The sequence below is a fragment of the Ovis aries genome, chromosome 5 (assembly GCF_016772045.2).
Source record: "Ovis aries strain OAR_USU_Benz2616 breed Rambouillet chromosome 5, ARS-UI_Ramb_v3.0, whole genome shotgun sequence".
In the NCBI taxonomy this organism is placed as follows: Eukaryota; Metazoa; Chordata; class Mammalia; order Artiodactyla; family Bovidae; genus Ovis; species Ovis aries.
Genome location: NC_056058.1, coordinates 16,930,481 through 16,949,089, shown reverse-complemented (window position 1 = coordinate 16,949,089; position 18,609 = coordinate 16,930,481). Strand labels below are relative to the sequence as shown.

Below are 18,609 nucleotides of genomic sequence, written 5' to 3'. Positions count from 1 at the left end.
GCAGGAAATGGCTCATTTAGACCCCAACCATCTGGCCATGGTACTGGCCTCCTCCTGCCCAGCAGCCATGGGTATGGGATGGCTCGAGGGAGAGTTTCATGGGCCTGGAAGGGTCAGCAGGTAGAGTTGGACCTTGTCAAGGATCAAAGCCAGAGATGAGTGAGGGTGCAAGGAGGAATGGAATGGGGTCCCCTGCTCCCCTCTCCCCACTGAAGCCTGGCTTTACTCGGGCCCCGCAGCTCAGAGACAGAGCTTCCTTCCCCACAGGAACGAGGAGTCCCCAGGAGGCGCCACTGCTCCACGCCCTCCATGTGGGGCACCCTCCTTCTCGGCCTGGACAGCTCATGCCGAGCGCTGCTGGACCCCAGGGGCCATCCTCTCTGATCCACACAATTCTCATTTCTGTTTTTTCAAGCTATGGAGAGGAAAAAAAATCTATTTGTGCTGCTTGGCTCCCTGCTCTGGTCGCCAGAGGCAGACCTTTGCTCTGCCTGTTTGCTCATTGTCCTCAAACTCGGCTGTAGGCCCTGCAGGACCCAGGCACGCGTGTCACTGCTCTGATGCGGCAGGCTTCCGACGCAGGTGACAACCCCCCTGCCTCAGCTGGGCGCTTGGAGCAGGCCCAGGGCCCCTGAACTCCACGGGCGTAACTCTCACCGTTTGTCATCTGGAAGTGACAGGCATGCGTCCTGCTGAGCCTCTGGCAGGCGCTGTCAAGACTCGGCCTTCTGTGCGAGGCTGTGATGGGATCGAGCTGTGGGGCAGGGGTTCACGTAGGTGGGTGCTTCCATGGCAGGAGGCGCCCTGTTGGGGCACCCTGTGTGGGGAACAGCCCAGGCCCCAGCGGCCAGGGTGCTGCCCTGTGTGGAAACCCTGATGGCCCTGAATCCTCCCTGCCCCCTTCCTTCCTAGCCCCTCTGTCCTCTCCCCTCCCCCATTCACCCCCTTCTCTCTGTGAATCCCTTCCTTCTGCAGAACTGAAGCAGGCCGGCCACATGTACACTGGGGTCCTTGGGGACCCTCGTGAGTCCCTGGGGCTCAGTAACTGGGAGGAAGGTGAAGAGGCAGGAGGAGCGCTCCTACCCCCCGCCAGGGCCTTGAAAAGGCAGAGAGTGCCCAGAACTGGAGGGGCTGGATTGGAAGAGCGCACAGCGGGCCCCTGGTCCTGGCAGCCACGGGGGGTAGCTCAGCGGGACCTCAGGGGGTGTGGCCCATCTTGGCCCTGAGTTCCTGCCCCCCTCCGCAGGTATTTAAGGAAGTTTCTCCCCATCTCCCTGGAAGCTGCTGCAGGGCCAGGCCTGTCACTGGGCTGAGGGGCCACAGCCATTTAGCCTGAGTAGTAAGGAGGGCGTGACGGTTCCAACGTGAGAGCTAAAAGTGGGAAACCATTTTGCTCTGGGACTTTACGGCTTCAATTGCCAAATCTAATTTAGATCAGAGCCTGTCTTTTTAAATGCCCAAATCTCGGGAAACTGAAGCCTTGGAATGTGCTTGTCAGACTGTTCTGAAGCTCCAGGAAGGTTTGTATCCGTCTTGCTCTGAGATGAGACGGAGCCAAGCCTGGACCTTGGGCCTCGTCTTAGATGCATCTCTGAGGTGTGAATAGAACATGGCTGCTGGGGGGTGCAATGTATTAGGGTGGATTCAGTAAGAAAAGGGGCCCCACTTGCACACCCCCCAGCATGAGAAATAGAATAAAACTCACCGTCAAGACTGGCCCTCTTGTGTCTTCTGCCAGAGGCCCTGGCAAGGTGACTGAGGGACTGACCCCTTCATTCTTTAGGTGTCATTCAGGGACCTTGATTCCCATGTTCCTCTACTTGTGAACACTGGCGTTGTTAAGTCAGAAAACCTCGGGCTGGCCTGGCAAAATATGAGATCTGTGGCTTGAGGTTAGGAGCTAGCACTCTCTAAGAAGCAGACTTGGTGCCCCCAGACTACATGGGGCTGGTCCCTTTGTCCAGCCTCCCGGTCCCCTTTGAGATGGGGTCCAGGCCCAGCTAGGGGGTGTGCGCCACTGGCCCAGGCCCACCAAGGTCCCAGTGAGCTCTGGGGGTGGGGGTGTGTTCTCCCAAGAGCAGCTGGCTTGGGTTGCTGGTATGAAGGCAGGTGCAGCCTAGAGGAGGTGATTCCAGGGCTGGGCCTCCACACGCCAGGTTCTAGGTGCTTCCTGGTACCTGTGAGCACCGGATCCTGACAGCAGGTGGTGGGGAGTGTGCAGCTCACTCTCCTCAGTGAACACTGGGCCCATAGTAGGTTTCCACATAGATACCAGTCTTCTGTCAACTGAGGCTGCTGGATCGCAGTACTGATAACTGGGCAGCTGAACTGCAGATACTTATCCCTCGCATTTCCTGAGTCCGGGAGCCTGAGACCAGGGTGCTGCTGGGGTTGGCTTCCTGGTAGGAACTCCAGTCCTGGTACGTGGACTGCCAGCTTCCTGCTGTGTCTTCACCTGGGGGTGGCGGGGGCCGGAGTCCTGTTTGTCTAGCCTATTCTTCTTATAAGGACACTGGTTCTATAGAGTTAGGGCCCCAGCCGCTTGACCTCATTTAACCTTCTTCACCTCCTGATTCCTTCTCTGTATGTACAGACACATTGAGGGGGTCAGGGCTTCAGGATACCTTGTAAGAGGGATTTTGTGACTTAAGGTTTTTCAAACTTTCTTTAAAGGATAAGATAGTGAATATTTGTGGATTTGGGGGCCTTCTAGTCTCTGTGTGACTGCTTGGCCCTGTGGTAGCATTAATGTGACTGTAGCTGGGGCCATGTGCCAATAAAACTTTATTTACAAAAACATGTGGCAGGCCAGATTCCATAATCTGCCTGGCTCTCAACCAACTTAAATGATGTACCTGCTCAATAAAGAGATTTGGAAAGAGAAAAAGCCACAAAATCATTTAATCCCCATTCTCCCATAAAAAGAACTGTGGTTGGGGTTTGACAAACGCCCTTGGCTTTCTCTGAAGATTTTTGGTTGTAACTGGGACTGTACTGTAATTGTGATTATGCATGCTGTATTTCTTATGACAGCAGACCCCTCCTGAGACCATTTCTGTAGTTGAGCTGGTGTTTAGGACTAGTTACCAGCCCCCGCAGGGCTGTCTGCGGGCTCCGCACCTGTCTAGTCGGTCCGCAGGTGTAGAGTGGTGTGGCTAGAGTTGTCCTGAGGTGTGTGCACGTGGTGTGTGCGTGCACACACAGTGTGTTTGTGTGCTGCAGCAGCAGTCTTTGGATTTCACGCCCTTAGGTGTGGTCCTTGGGAGGGGAGGCCTCCCCTCCGGTGGTCAGAGCTGCGCCCTCACCCTCCCTGTTGCCAGCCTTCCGCTCTGCATGTTGCCGCTGTCTGCTGCCAGGGCAGATGGGGTTCATCCTGTCCCTCCTCCTCTGGTGGGGGATGTGGGAGCGGAGGCCTTGTGTCTCCTCTCTGCTGTCACTTTAAACAGCTCTGTTCCTTCTGTGTCCCGCTGGTTAATTAACTTGGCCAGTCAAGGGCTCTCTGAGCTGCACTTTGTGGGGCTGTCGGACCCCCTTGATGAAAGGCTGCATCTGAGCCTGTTTTGTTCTGAGTGTTGAGGCACTTCCTCCCTCTGCTTGCAACATGGGGGGAGGCCACAGAATTTGGGGGTGGGGCCCAGTCAACGGGGGCCCAGAGCCCCCTGTGGACAGGCCCACCCTGGAGGTGGGCAGGGACCCACAGCCAGTGCAGCCTCTCGCCTCCTGGCCACGGGGCCCAGGCCCAGTGCAGCGTGTGTCCCACCCCAGCCCCTGCCCCTTGCTTTGCTCCTGCTGTCTGCGGGTGGCCCCTTGCCCCAAGTGCTGCCTGGTGCAGGACGCTCCAAAACAGGAGCCCCGCCCTGCAGCTCTGGGGGCCAAGTCTTTAAGGTACAGAGGCCCCTGGGGCACGCTCAGGCTACAGGGGGCCAGCGGTCCTCCCCGCCTTCCAGCCCATCTCTCCATCAGAACTACTGGCTGGCAGGCACCCGGGGAGAACGCTTTCCGGCTGGTCCCAGCTGACAGGGCTGCTGAGCACGGGCACTGGAGGGACAGTAGAAGATGCAGTCAGCTTTAGTGGCTCTGGCAGGGCCTCAGGATTGGCTGGGAGCCAGACAGGCTGCCCTGAGGGTCGTGGCCCGAGCCCCCTTTCCAGGCCAGCCCGGCAGCTCATGGCCCCATCCTTATTCACAGGCCCAGATGGAACAGCGCTGTGGGCAGTTCCACTGTGCGGGGGTCTTAAATCAGGAGACGGCAAGGGTTGGGGCTGTGGGGGCGAGGGGGTGCTCTGGTGTGCTCAGCCCTGCAAGTTCTTTTCGCTGGTCTTAGCAGATTTCTCTGCCAAACTGTGAGCTGAAACAAGGTGATGGGTCTATGGTGTCTGCAACCCTGGGCTCAGCTGCTCTGCCCATGGAGGTGACTGTTTCCCTGTCCTAAACCAGAGGTATCTCTTCTGTCCCCCAGGACCCATGGAGCCTTGGCTCCGTCCCTCCCACTGCTTTCTCGCCAGTGCCCATGCTCCCCGCACCTCCATGCCCACCAGCAACCAGCCCTGCCCCACCAAGGACCACACGGAGACATGAGGGCTGCTGTTCCTGGCACTGACCCTGGCTGGGCTATAGGCCATGATGACATGCCCCAGGTCTGCGCCATCCCCTCCAGGGCGCACATGGGTGCTTTTATTAATTACTTAAGGAAAAACAATTGCATGGTCACTCGATACAAATCCCTCAAGCTGCTGTTGGTGGCCACACCGACCAGGCCGCAGCCGGCCAGGATCCCAGAACCCAGGCGCCATCTGGACCCCTGCCACTCCACAGCCAGATTGTACTGCCAGCCTCTCTCTCTCGTACAATTTTTCATTAAATGATTGAGTTTGCTGGAAATCGCTGGGTCGTAAGTATTCCCTCGCACTTGATGTGGTTGGCTTATTGCTGTCCCCACACTGAGCTCCCAGATCTGGCCTGGGAGCAGGCAGGGTTGGGGAGTAGGGGCTGCAAGAAATGCTACGTTTGCCCCCCACCTCCCTGCCCAGCATCCTCAGACTTCCAGGTTGTAAATATCTCACTGTTTCTGAGCCAGCTGAGGGAGGTTGGGAAGGACTTGTCAGGGTAGGTACGTAATTGCTGCATTCAATTAAGTCTTTTCCTTCTGCTCCCTTCATTTCCATTGAGAAAGTGGCAGTGACGGAGGTGGTTGTACACGGAGACGGTTGTACACAGAGGCAAGACGCGCATTTAACATGGAAACGCATTCATAACATCCTTTGAAATTGTATGGGATGAAAAAATAAGTGCATATCCAATTATAAATGCATTCATACATATGCGCATCCATACACACGCTTGCATTTACCTGCGGGGGCATGTGCATACACACTCAACCTGGGACATAAAAATCCTGAGACATTTTTAAACTGTGGTTTTGGGAATAAGCATCTCCTGTGCCTGTTTCTCTGACAGGCGGGCATTGGAGCAGAGCTGCAGAGGTGGCAGTGCAGGTGCTCCTAGGGGCAGCCGCCCTGCGGCCTCCTGTTGCCACTCCTGGGACTGGCGTGGCCCCCTAAGGAGGCGAGGACCATACCCTTCAGAGGAAGGCGAGCACAGCCCTGCAGGTCAAGCCCACCCCAAGGAAGCGCCTCTCCCCGAAGCTGGCCTTTCCTCTCCAGCAGTGGTTCCCAACCTTTTTTTCACCGGGGACCGGTTTTGTGGAAGATGAAATTTTTCCACGGACCTGGGAATGGGGGGTGGTTTCTGTTTTGCCTCCTGGTCACCTCCTGCTGGGCAGGAGGTTCATAACAAGCTGTGGACCAGGACTGGGTTGGGGATCCCTGCCCTGGAGTCTACCCCTGGAGCTGGCAAACCATGGCCTGTGCCACATCCAGCCCTCTGCCTCTTTTGGCAGTAGTTTCACTGGCATTCGCCTACCCCCATGCGTTTATAAGTTGGTCTTGCTGCTTCCCAAGTGACGACAGAGCTGAGAGGTTGTCACAGAGCTCAGTAACCCATGGAGGTGGAAGCTTCCAGTCTTTGGTCCTTTCCACTCTCTGTGGGCAGGTCACCAGCCCTGCCCTAAACAGTGGTCCCCTCTGTCCCTCCTACTATCTCGCCATGGCCTCGGCCCACAGGTAAGTGGAAGGCCAGGGCTGCCTGGCTTCCTTCTCTTGACTGAAGGCGCGCTGTCCTGAGCCCAGCTTCTGCAGTCCTTGCCGGGCTTCTCCAGCCCCCAGCTCCCTGGGACATCCACGGTGCCTCCTGCTTGGGGCCTGGTTCCGGGGCATTTCTGACAGTGCGATACAAGGGAGAGGCTCCCAGAACACGTGGTGTGTGTGTGTTGAGGTGTTGAGAGTCTACACAGCAGAGGAGGGTGCAGAAGGACCCCATCTCAGCCCATCCTCCTCAGGCTTGTTTGCCCCTCACTTACCATGCCCAGGCACAAGGGGCTCCCCTGGCCAGGCTGGCATTGTGGCGAGCTCTGCCCGCCTGGGGTCCAGTGCCAAGCCTCCCAGACTCTCAGCCTCCTCCCCTGAAGCCAGTGGCGGGGACTCTGGGCCGTTTGAGCACCTTCTCCACATCACCTTCACTTCTCTGTCTGGCCCATGGAGATGGACAGCTTTCCCCTCTTCCTAACCTTTGTAATCACCGCTGTTACAAAACACTGCATGAGCGTTTTACCTGGTTGGGGGCACGTGCGTCTGACTCAGGGGGGTTTGGTTTGAAGTGACTTCAGGTGGCCGAAGCTCAGACCACGCGGCCTCTGGGCTCCTGAGTGGGTCTGGGCACCGCAGTGGACCCACTGCAGATGGGGTGTGACTCGCGGGGGTGGCCAGGGGTGCCCGCGGGGAATGCAGCAGCGTCTCCCCCCTCCCCCTCCCCACTGGGGTGAGAAGAGGCGCTTTCCTGTCTCATGAGAGAGCTGGGGAGGACCGGGTGGGTTCGGCACGCCCCAGGTGGGGTGGGCTTGCAGGCCCACGGGCTCAGCCGTCTCTCCCTTGCCCCCATGCAGTGCACGTGCCGGAAGGACATGGTCAAGATCTCCATGGACGTCTTCGTGCGCATCCTGCAGCCGGAGCGCTACGAGCTGTGGAAGCAGGGCAAAGACCTGACGGTGCTGGACCACACGCGGCCCACGGCCCTGAGCAGCCCCGAGCTGAGTACCTGGAGCGCCTCCCGGGCCTCGCTCAAGGCCAAGCTCCTGCGCAGGTGAGCTGCCCGGCCGCCGCGGCCGCTGCTCCTCCAGGCAGGCGGTCCCCCATTCTCCCTCTTCTCGTCTCTCCTCCTCCACCACCCGCCCACCGCTTCCCTCCTCCACCATTTCTCCTGCTTCGGAAGCAAAGTGTATTCTCAGGCTGACTTCTTCCTCCAACTCCTAGGGCATCGCCGCCTGCGCTGTCTATGTTGCCAGGGTCTCGGGTTCCCTCTCACTCCTTGTCTGCCCTCTCAGGGCCCCACACACTGTCTGTCTCAGGTGTTTGGTTCACTGTCTTGGGTGCGAGAGCCCCATTTCTGGATTGGGGCTGCAGGACCCTTCTTGACTCTTGAGCGAGGACAGGAGCTGTGGGGCCTAAGGTCTCCCCCTACCCAGATGGGAGCCTCACTCCTGCCCAGCGTGTCTGTGGCTGCTTGTTCTGGTGCCTCGGGTAATGTGTTCCTTGCATCCTGTTTGCAGATGGTGGTTATGGTGGTTACGGGGGTGGTCACATAGACCTGTCCCCTGGACGCTCTCTGCCCCCCATTCCACCTCAGAGGCCTCCTCCCAGCCCTCCTGCCCAGAATGCGTGTTCCTGCCCAGCTCCTGCCTGGTGTCAGGTGGGGAAGGAGAGGGCACCGTGGCCACCCCTCCCGGCATCTGCGCTTGGCATCTGGCCGGGAGGTTGCGGGTGGCAGAGAAAGACAGCATCGTGCAGCCTCGGAAGTGTCCATCTCCATCGTGTTCTTTCTCTGGGGAATATCCCGGCTCTCGAGGCCTGAGCTGCCCATAGACAGAGTTGAAACAGATTCCGTTTTGGTGCCCAAGGAACAGTCAGCGGATCCTCACCGGGCTTGGGGCATGGCTAGGGCAGATGGGGCAGCCCAGAGCATCACATGTGTCTGTGTCTGGGCTTCGAGGCCCAGCAGGCTCTCCTGTGACCTCTCAGCTCCATGGAGGTCACCCTGGATTGTAGACAGTCTGTTAACAGTGAGTGTGGTGTGTCTCAGTACTACTTTATTTATGGACATTGGAGTGGGAATTTCATACCATTTCCACATGCCATAGAATGTTATTAGCCTTTAACTTCTGAACCACTGAAAAACACGAACACCATTCCCAGTTTACGGGCTACACCAAAACAGACAGTGAGCAGATCCAGGCCTCCACGAGGCTTCCGTCTGTGGCCCTCGGTCACTGCTGGCAGAGCTTGTCCCCACTGGCCACGGATGGTGCCTCCCCAGAGCCTGGTCCCTGAAGGCTGAGGGGCTCGGCCACTTCACTCCTTGGGCAGTGCCTCCTTGGTGGCGCCCTGGGAGAAATCGTCCTGGCTGAGTGGGCACACCACCCAGCGCCTTCTCTCCCAGGGGGCTGGTCGCCTTTCTGTGCTCTCACCCGTGTGTTTCCACCCTCGCCCCCTCTCTGAGGACATGTCTCAGCGCTCCCGCTACTCCTGATAGCCTGAGGGAGGGGAGGCTCTCTGCTGATCGCTTCTGCTGTCTCTCTCTTTGATTTCCCGCTCTCCTGTGTGTTCCTCCCCGAGCGTACTGCCTCAGGGTGGCTCTTCATCTCTCCCAAGAGCGGGAAGTGAGCCTGCTGACTGTCCAGCTTCTGGCTCCCAACCCGATCCAGCGTTGCAGGACGGTTGGCTGGTGGTGGCTCAGGCTAACTGGTCAGTGGAGCGATTCAGGGCTCACTCCAGGGGGAGGAAAGGGATGAGGGGCTGTGAGAGGAGCCTGCCCAGAGGACAAGGACAAGGCCTCAGGCCAGGCCACACTGGAGCTGTCTGTGTACAGAGGAAGAACCCCGCGCCCCCCAGCGACTCCCCCGCCCCCGCCAATGTGTCCCACAGCACAGGGCTCCTTCCCACCTTCTCTCTCTGTATGCCAGCCTGGGACTGAATGACCAATTAGGTCATGTTCCCAAGGATACGTTTAGTATGTGAGATAAGGCCGAGTCCCCCACTTTGTGGGGGGGCATTCTGTGAAGAGGCTGACAGATGAAGGGCTCAGGTGTGGAGCCCCAAGCCCTGGCTGGGTGCTGAGGCCCCCCACTAGCAGCAGAGGCCCTTGTGAGCTTCCCTGCTGGCTGCCCTGCCCTCACCCAGCTGTGCCTGGCCTCCAGGGCCACCAGCTCCCTGAGCCTCCCTTGTTGGAGAGTTGGTTGAAGGGGGGGGCACCACCCAAATATCCTTGTCTCAGGCCAGATTGTTGGGGGAGAACAGAACAAATTGTGGGCGAGAGACAACAGAAGCGCTCAGCAGAGAGCCTCCCCTCCTCTTGGGCTGCCGGGAGCAGCGGGGAGCGCTGAGACAACGTCCTCAGGTTGGGATAAACCTGAGTCTATCCCTAGGCCAGAGTCTCCCTCCAGGCCTGCTGACATCCTCTGAGGGGACCGTCCAAGCTCTGGGGGTGCTGGAGCAGCAGCATCCTAGGCTCCACCCACTCGATCCCAGGATCACCCCCCAAGTGTGACACCCACACACGCCCCCATTGGGGTGGGCTCCTCACCTGCCGTCTGTGGGCCCCCCTGCCCCCCATGTCCCTGTGTACCCTCTGTACCCTCGCCACCTCTTCTGGGTCACTACAGTGGCTCCTCAGTCCTGGCTCAGACAGCTCATCCAGCCGCCGCCACCCCCGAGGGCCCAGCCTTCCTGCCCCCTCCCAGTACCACACCCCAGATGTCACCACAGAGCAGAATCTGGTGTTGGCCCCTTTAGGAGAAAAACGACACTCGTGGATTTACTTCTAATCCCTAAATCTTGTCTAGTGAGCTGACCCCACCCTGTGACAAACAGGACCCATGACCTGTGACCTTGTCCTTGCTGGTGCTCTGCCCAGCTGGTGTCTTGGCCACACTCCCCCGCCCCCACTCCTGCCTGAGCAGCCCTTCTCCGTATGTAGACAGTCCTTTCCGCTCGGCTCCTGATTATTTCCAACAGGCGCTGTGGCGCCCTCATGTTCCCGCAGGTGTGTGTTCCGCCTGCCCGTCATGTGCACCCTGCACAGAGCATCTGAGCAGCCAGGCTCGGTTGGGGGGCGGCGTGCTTGTCTCTGAGTACATGGTCCTCGTCCCTCCCCAGCCTCTGCTGCTGCCTCTGGTGGGACCTCCAGCTGCCCCCATAGGAGGCAAGAGCCCACCAGCCTCACTTACCCAGCCCTGCAGCTCCCACCCACCTCCTCTCTACCTACCATCCTCACTCACCATGGAAACGAGGAGTCAGAGAGGACATCCCTGTCCCCTCTGCTGCCCCCAGACCTGTGAGGGGCTGGCCTGGTCTCCCCACCTCCCTGCGCCTGATGCCCTGGCCAGACTGGACACCACTGTGCGTCCAGCTCACTCCCACCAGCTACCCTGACCATGCCGTGCTCCTGAGCCTTCCCCCACCATCACCTCCTGGCCTCTCAGAAGGGGCCATGACCACAGGCTGCCCCCTAAACCTCTGAGGAAATTCAGTGCAAAAGGGTCTCAAACAAAAAGCAGGACCTTGCAGAAGAGGCCGACAATGAGCAGAAGAAAACTTACTTCTTCCCTGAGAGAGTGGGTGACTTGACATTTATGGAAGAACCTGCTGCGTAAAAAAGAGACTTTTAGAAGAGGTGGCACTTGGGCATTTAAGAGAGAAAAGAGATGTAAGAGGTGGGTTGGGAGACACTTCACAACATGGGTTAGACAGAAGACACCCAAGCCTCTGGAACAAATAAACAGGTCAACAGAAAGAACATGGGGCCCAAATGGAATCGAACTTGGCGATTGTGATGCTGCAAGCTAGTAGACAAAGGACAAGGCCCTCAAAGGTCAGGAGAGCAGTCGTTTCAGCCCAGAAGTATGGACCCAGCCAAGTTACCAACCACGTGTGGGAAGGGAGCAAGTCCCAGGTTTCCCCTCCTGCCGAAGAAAGCTGCTGGAGGATGTGCTCCGGCTAAACAAGGGCATCAACCACGAGAGACATGCGGTCGAGGAAACTGGATCCAATTCAAGAGAGTCCAAGGCAGCCTCAGATAAGGGGGTGGCCCTGGGTTGTCATTTGGAAGCAAATGAGCCCTGCCCAGGAGGCAGCACTGAGAACTTGGAGATAGCTAGGAACACTAAGCATCAGGGATAGGAGGCCAGTTACTGACTCCAGGACGAGAAAGCAAAGACTGCAGTGCAAGCAGGTCAGCTGCTCATGGACAAGCTATGTTTATGGGATCAGAAAGACATGATATGGAGGTGGCCCCAGGGATCCCGTGGCAGCCAGACAGTGATTAGGGTGTGTGAGGTGATGTACCTCCTCCAGCTGTTAGCCCCGGATCCTCCCAGTGTTGTTCCCAGCTGATGTTCTCACGAAACAGATTTTCTTTGCATGCAGCATTCACTTTGCTGTCCCCTTTGCAGGAGGGCACAGTCCTTTGCCTTCACCTTTGTGCCTAGTTTCACTTATCATGGGGAGTCCTCAAACTAGTGAGGCCCAGTAGCTGCTGGGGGTTTTGGTGCTAGGGACAGAGCTCTGAGTCCAGTGGTGTGTTTGCTAATTTTATATATTTATGTATTTGTGGCTGTACTGGGTCTTCTTTGCTAGTCAATGAAGACTTTCTCTAGTTACGGCTTTCTCTAGTTATGACAATCAGGGGCTACTCTCCAGGTGCACGTGGGCTTCTCATTGTGGTTGCTTCTCTTGTGGAGCACAGGCTTTAGGGCGCATGGGCTTCAGTTGGTTGGGGCGCACAGGCTTAGTTGCCCCGCGGCATGTGAGATCTTCCCAGATCAAGGATTGAACCTGTGTCTCTTGCACTGGCAGGCGAATTCTTTACCGCTGAGCCACTGGGGAAGCCTCTCAGTAGTGGGTTGGGGGCTAAGGAGAGTCTGGGCTCTCTAGGGACCCTGAAAGTGGGCAGGGCAGGGTCTGAAGTGGCCTCTGGGGCTGGTTCCAGGTGGGGGGAGGGAACTTGCTGCAGGACACAGAGGCCAGGTGAGTGGCCAGGAGGAGGACAGCCTTCTGGGTGTGGTGGCCAGTGTAGGGGTTCGCTTGGGCACCTGGCCCTGCAGCGTCCCCAGACCCTGAGAGAAGCCTCCAGGTTACCGTGAGTGAAAAGCCCGCAGCTTCCCACCTGTCTCTGAGTCAGGGCTTCACCCAGTGTGGAGAGTGTCCCCCAGTGGGCCTGAGTCTCTCGGGCTCCCTCCCACCTTGCCATGCCTGCCTGTTCTCCCGCACCCCTCCCCATCGCCGTGCACCCCTGCACGCCATGCTGTGTGTGATGCCATGCTCTGCCCATGCCACGCCCTCCCTGGAATGCTCCCCACTCCCGCCTGTGGCCATCGGGGTGGTCCATGCTGCCAACATCAAGTAGGGCGTGTCACACGCTGGGCCATGCCTGGACTCAGGGCATAGAGCAGCTGCCAGCCAGGGGTAGGGGCCTGCTGGACAGGCAGCCAGCAGCAAAGGACCAGAAGTGGTCAGTGGTTAGCATCAGGGGACAGTTAGAAGTAGGCTTTCCAGGAGCCAGTGTCAAGGGCTAGGGCCACCACAGACACCCCAGGAGGAGGTGGGGGTCCTGGCATCTGGAGCCCTTGGGGGCCCCGCCCACCCAGCCCCAGTCAGATGGTTCCTCATTGAGCGCTTGGTCCTTGTTAGTGCCTAGACTCTCCGGGAAGGTCTTGGTGTCTGAGCCCGCCAGGGCACCTGGAGCGCTCCCCCGGGCGGGAAGCCCTAGCCTGCAGCCTGGGCTGGTCCACACCCCACCTCTGCCCCAACTCCTGGGCCAGTCACACACCTCCCGTGGTCTCTAAACTGCTCTGTTCCCTCCCTGGAAGGTTCTGGGAACTGGCAGAGACATCCTCCCAGCCCCGAGCCTGGCAGAGGTGCCCTGGCCACTAACCTGCAGCCCGCCCCCCTTATCGCTTTCCTTTCTTCTTTTTAACCCTGATTCCCCCTGGTTTTCACTAAGAAGCTGTAGCTCAGCCTAATCTGGGATGCTCACTTGGGGCCCGAGGACCTCCCTCAGTCCCTGGAGGCAGGGGCAGGGGTTGGGGGCCGGGTGCAGCTTAGACAAAGGGTTGCGGGATCACTGCAGGCTCTGGGCACAGAGCTCCTGTGGGTGGAGACACAGGGAAAGCCCAGGCGGTGAGCCATCTGGGGTTAACACGAGCCCTAGAGAAAAACCCCCTGACGTTTACATTCTAGACAAATTAGTCTGAAGGAAAACAGACACTGGAAAAAGACTGAGGAGGAGAGAAAACCCAGTCTAGAGAGGAAGAAAGAGCAGACCAGGAGACCGGGGCTCTCGTAAGTGCACCATTTGTCCGTCACGCAGGCATTTTCCACCAGCTGCTATTTCCACCCGGGTTCACACTCCTGTCTCCCCCGCGCCCTCCACACACAGGCTCTTAGAGCCGTCCATCCCTGCATCCCATCACGAGCTGCCATCGCACCTGCTTGATACTGCCCACCCTCGCCATCATCCTCCCCTCCCCCAGGCCTCTCTCCCTCTACCACCCCTGCCCCCAGGAGCCAACCCCACCCAGGGGCCTGCTTCCCCTGCCCTCCTGGGGGACGCTTGTCTGGGTTCTCTCTCTGGGCTGAGTGCACGGCCCAGGGCTTCTCCCTTACATCATTTCACCTCCCCTCTGATGCGTCTCCCTTTCCAGGTCTCACCGGAAACGGAGCCAGCCCAAGAAGCCCAAGCCCGACGACCCCAGGTCTCCTGGAGAGGGGGCAGCCGGGGCAGCCCTCCTGGAGGAGGCAGGAGGCAGCACGAAAGAGGAGGCGGCACCAGAGGCTGACCCAGAGGAGGAGGAGGAGGAAGCCCAGCTGCTGCCACAGGGCCGGGAGGCCGAGGGCTCAGAAGGTCAGTCCAGCTTGGCAGCCTGCGCTGGCCAGGCCGGAGGCCCTGCGCTTTCACACTCCAGTCTGTGTGCGTCCTGGGCAGGAAGGTGCTTTCTAAAGATGCACATTCTCGTGTGGGGTCGGGGGGGTTGCTCCGGAAAGTCCTTCCCCTCCCAGAAACCGAAGAGAGCCTGTCCTAGCCCGTCTGGTGGCTGGGGCAGCGTCCACAGGCCAGCAGCTGAGAGTCTTAGGCTTTGCTCACTGGTGCTGAATGCTGGAGCTCAGGGTGCTGGCGTGGCCCCGTTCTGGGGAGGGCCTGCCTCCTGGTGTGCACACGACCCTCTGTCGCTGTGTCCTCAGCCTTCTGGTCTCTAAGGTCACTGATGCTTCGCCAGGGTCCCCCCCCTTGACTCAGTCACCTCCCAGCCCCGTGACGCTGAGGCACAGAGTTCAGCATGAACTTGGGGAGACAGACATTGAGTCCGTAACAGGTGCCATCTGGTCAGTCAGGGAAGAGGACGCCCTGCTGCTAGCTGGACATGGCTGTGGTGGGGCTGCCCTGCCTCCCTGCTGGTGTTGAACAGAAAAGTGTATCTGGGCGCCGTGGTGGGGTGTCTCAGAACTGTGCCCTTTACACGCCCAGGGGCTGTTAGCCACGAGTGTTACTCCTTGAGTGTGTGAACGTCTGCCACACCCACATTTTATGCGCTGCTTTTCTTTTCCACAGCTGGCTTCGTTTTCCTCATTTTCAGATTCAGCTGCTCACATGTTTGCACGTAGCACCTGCCCCCCCGCCCAGGTGTGAAGGAGGGGCTGGGTGAGGCGAGGGGCCTTTGGCAGATCTCCAGGTAGCCCTGCCTCAGGCCCCCATCACAGGCTGTAGGTTGCTGGAGGATTCCAGTCAGGGCCCCCGGCCTGTCCTCAGGCCTGTGTCTTGTTGCTTATGAGTTCAGCATGGCCCCTGCCCAGCTTGGGGTCAGGCTCTCCTTGGGGTCCTGTGGCTGGTGTCACAGATGATATGGTGTTCGAGGTGACTGTCCATGTGACTCTGTGTGGCGGGCATGAACCTTGGATGTTTCCACCGGCTGGAAGGGGGTGTGTCCCTGCGAGGGGCCTCCTGAGTTGGAGACAGGGGAGATCAGAAAGTTTCCTGGGAAATCACATTGGTGCGTGTCCGAAGATAGCCTGGCATGCTGCTTACCCGGTGGGCCTCGTGAAATAGCCCACCTCCACCCAGGAGAGTCTGGACAGCCTGAGGAGGCAGGCAGGCCAGGGGGAGGGAAGTGCATGTTGGCACCATCTGGGCGCAGGCGAGATCACCCCATAGAAATAGACCCAGAGCCACATCACACTTGTTTACAGAACACGTGGTTTTCACAAAGATCCCACTTGTGATAAAAGCAACCAGAGAGTGATGCAGTCTGGAGCAAATCTCCCTAGAAATAAGACCTTTATGGGAAAAACCAGAGATGTTTTTGAAAGACAAGGAGGAACCAAACACAAATGGACTTGTGCGTGTTAGGAGGATATGTTGATTTCACTGCAGCCAGAGGGATGCAGGCCCAAGGAAGAGAAGTCAGGAGAGGTCAGGGCTGCAAGACCGGAGGCAGGAGCTGTCCCAGGCTGCAGTGAAGACCACCACTCCTCCCCAGGGCCACCGATCTTCACACGCAGCCTCGTATATATATATAACACTTGCACCCATATCCCAGTTACTTAAAGTTCTGAAAACAGGCCAGGCAGACACTGGATGTTTAAGGAGCATCCGAGTCTGTTCAGCTGCCCTGACTGAGGCCCCGAGTCGGGGCTTCAGGAACCACGGGGCAGTGTCTCCGGTCTGGAGGCAGGAAGTCCAAGGTCAGAGTGGCTGTGGGGCTGCTCCTACGTGGGGGAGGGTCTGTTCTGGCCTCACTCCTCGGCTGGTAGACAGCCAGCTTCACACTCACACAGTGAGCCCGTCTCCGTCTTGCCTGTTCACAAGGACACTGGTCACGCTGGCAGAGGGCCCACCCCGATGATGACCTCATCTTAGTAACTCATCCCATCGACTGTTAAGGGACACCCCCCGCCCCCATCACCACCTGCTGGATGCAGCCCCTTGCAGCAACACTGCCCCCGCCTCAGTGACTCGGGATCCCGAGAGCTGGCCTCATGCCTACGCTCAGCAAGGCCTCTTCCACGGTGAGACTCTGGTTCCTCTCTGGTTTCCCTGTTCTGAGCAGGCTGCCACCTAGACAGTGGGAGATGTGGCAGGTGGGCTCTGTGTCCTTTGAGAGGGAAACGTGCTGCAGATAGGACTGGGCAGGATACGCGCCCGCCTCCGTGGCTTCTGTGCCCCCTCTGTTCTACTTCCAGGGCCCCAGCCCAGGGCCCCAGGACTTCTCCAAAGGGCTGCAGGGCCCACGTTCTTTGGTGAGTTCCTTGTTGTGTGGCTGTGGACCCAGGAAGAGTGGGGACATTCCCAGGGAGGCGACCCTGCTCCCCAACTCGTCACCCCGTCCCTGTTCCAACCCAGAGCCTGGGCCCCAAATAGAAGGAGCTGGACTTTCGGGCATCTTCTGCAACATGGGCCCCTTGAGAGAGGAAGGGGTCCCTTCAGGGTGTGGCAGGGGGCTCCCACAGCAGGGAACCACGCTCTGGTCAGCGGCTGTCGGAGATCACTCTGGCGGAAGATCGCTCTGAACGCATCAGATAAATAGTGCTCGCAGCCAGGGGTGTCAGCAAACGTGTCCAGTAATGAGTGGAAGACTTTAAAGTGGTTTCTAGACTTCCTTTCATGCCAGCTTAAAGTCTCTCAAAGCTATGAGTGTAACGACTGCCTTGGGCATGCAGATGGAGTCTTTGTTCTATGTTTGCATCAGGACCGCACGTGCCACTCACACTCAGGAGGCTGCCTGACAGAGGAGGCACGGGGTGGGCAGGGTAGAGGAGCCTGGACACCACGGAACAAGAGGAGCCAGGCTGGCTGATGTGTCGCTGGGCCTGGGGACGGGGGCTGCTTCCCCTCCCGCCTGCCCCGGGCCCCCACCCTGCTCCATCAGCTTCCCCTGCCCCCAGCCTGGGCCCTGGGCCCTGGGCCAAGCCCTTAACAGAAGGCAGAAAGGCCACCCATGTCCACCTGGCCTGCTGGGACCACGGGGGCTCCCTCCTCCTGCCGGGCTGTCTGGCCAGCTCTGGCCAGGCGTGGCCGCTGACCCTTCTCGCAGCTCTGGAGCCGGGGGTGGCAGGAGCAGCCAGGACTCCAGGAGGGCTGGTCCCAGAGCTGTAGTCCCCACCGTCCCCCCCCGCCCCAACCCCGCACGGTGCTGTCCTGTCTCTAGGCAGAATCCTGCCCGAGGGCTGGGAGGGGCCGTGCAGCCCTGCTGGGTCACTTCCCTTCCCCCACGCCTCTGCCATTCTGCCCCCACAACAGCCGGGGGCGTGAGAGGGGCTGTGTGCTGGAGCTGCCATCCCAGCTCTGTCAGGCAGGCCAGCTGAGGGGCTTTCCACACGCGGCTCCCCTTGGGCTGCGGTGGTCCCCATGGCATGAGGACGGGGCCCTCCCCACTGTGGTGTCCCTCTTGGCCTTGGGTTGTCCCCTCACGGGGTCCTCTGGGTGTGCCCCCTCCTCAGACTAACATCTGTGTGCCTGCGCTGTCTGAGAGCCAGAGGGGACAGTGGTTTCCTCAGAAAACAAAGCCACTCACCCGACAGCCCAGCCCGTGCTGCGTGTCGGGGCAGCCCCAGGGCCGTTTCTGTAAGTCCATAGATCTCAGCCTTGGCCGCCTCCCGGCCGGCCGCTGTCACCAAGCCCTGTGAGTAGTGCTCCCCCGTCTCCCCCTCCCCATCTCCGGGGACAGAGGCTGGCCTTCCGTTGCCAGGACCTTCCACGTCCAGCATCTGCCAGGGAGGAGCAGGTTGTCTGGTCTTTTCTCGGCCAGATCACTATTCCTGGGATGCTGGTGGTTGAGGTCCCTCTGGGTAGGCGAAGGCATGAGGGATCCTGCTGCTGTCCTTGCCCTTGGAAGGTTCAGGGCCAGAGGGCGTGGGGACTGGCAAGCACTCCCTCCTCTGAGCATCTCTTGAAAAGCGTGGCTGCCTGCCCAGGACCCGTGGGCTGGCCCGCCATCACTGCGGGGCTGTGGTGAGCAGTGGACAGAGGGGCCGCCATTGCTATGGGCCAGGCTGGCTCTGAGCTCACCCGGTGGGGGCTGCTGGTGGGAGTTGGCTCTCTCCCAGCGCTCAGGCCAGGGGTCTGCCTGGAGGAAGGGAGAGAGGATTCTTGTTTGATCCCTTCCTGGGTCAGGATGATCAAGGACTAGATGGATGGCCTTGCCCTTGGGAACATCGTCCCGATTGTGCCGTCGTGTTTGGCTGAGGGACGTGGGTAACATTTGGACAGGTTTTTATAGCACGAGATCAACGTGGATGCCGGGTGGCCGACCAGACCCTGTCACACACCCCATTGTCACGAGTTTAGCAGGAAGAAGGACCAGTACTTCCCCCTTGAGCAGTCCTTACTTTCCCAGCCTGGTTTGCGGGGGCCCAGGTGGTGACACGTCGGCACTGACAGCTCACGGGTACCAGCAGCAGGACAACCAACTTGTCTTCTGGGCATCAACCACTGTCACACCTCATGTGAT

The 18,609-nt window shown here is 59.1% G+C and overlaps 1 protein-coding gene across 3 annotated transcripts in view; it reads left to right on the top strand.

Annotated features, from left to right (window-relative positions):
- The window catches only part of KDM4B (lysine demethylase 4B), a 116,707-nt gene that overhangs the window by 83,064 nt on the left and 15,034 nt on the right, over positions 1-18,609 (top strand). For 2 of the 3 annotated variants that reach the window (XM_042250113.1, XM_027969831.2), the window contains 3 exons: positions 7,000-7,196; positions 13,346-13,447; positions 13,810-14,009. In XM_042250113.1, the coding sequence (XP_042106047.1) occupies positions 7,000-7,196; positions 13,346-13,447; positions 13,810-14,009 (499 nt within the window). The remainder of the gene's footprint in view (positions 1-6,999; positions 7,197-13,345; positions 13,448-13,809; positions 14,010-18,609) is intronic. The other variant, XM_027969833.2, reaches the window with a different exon arrangement.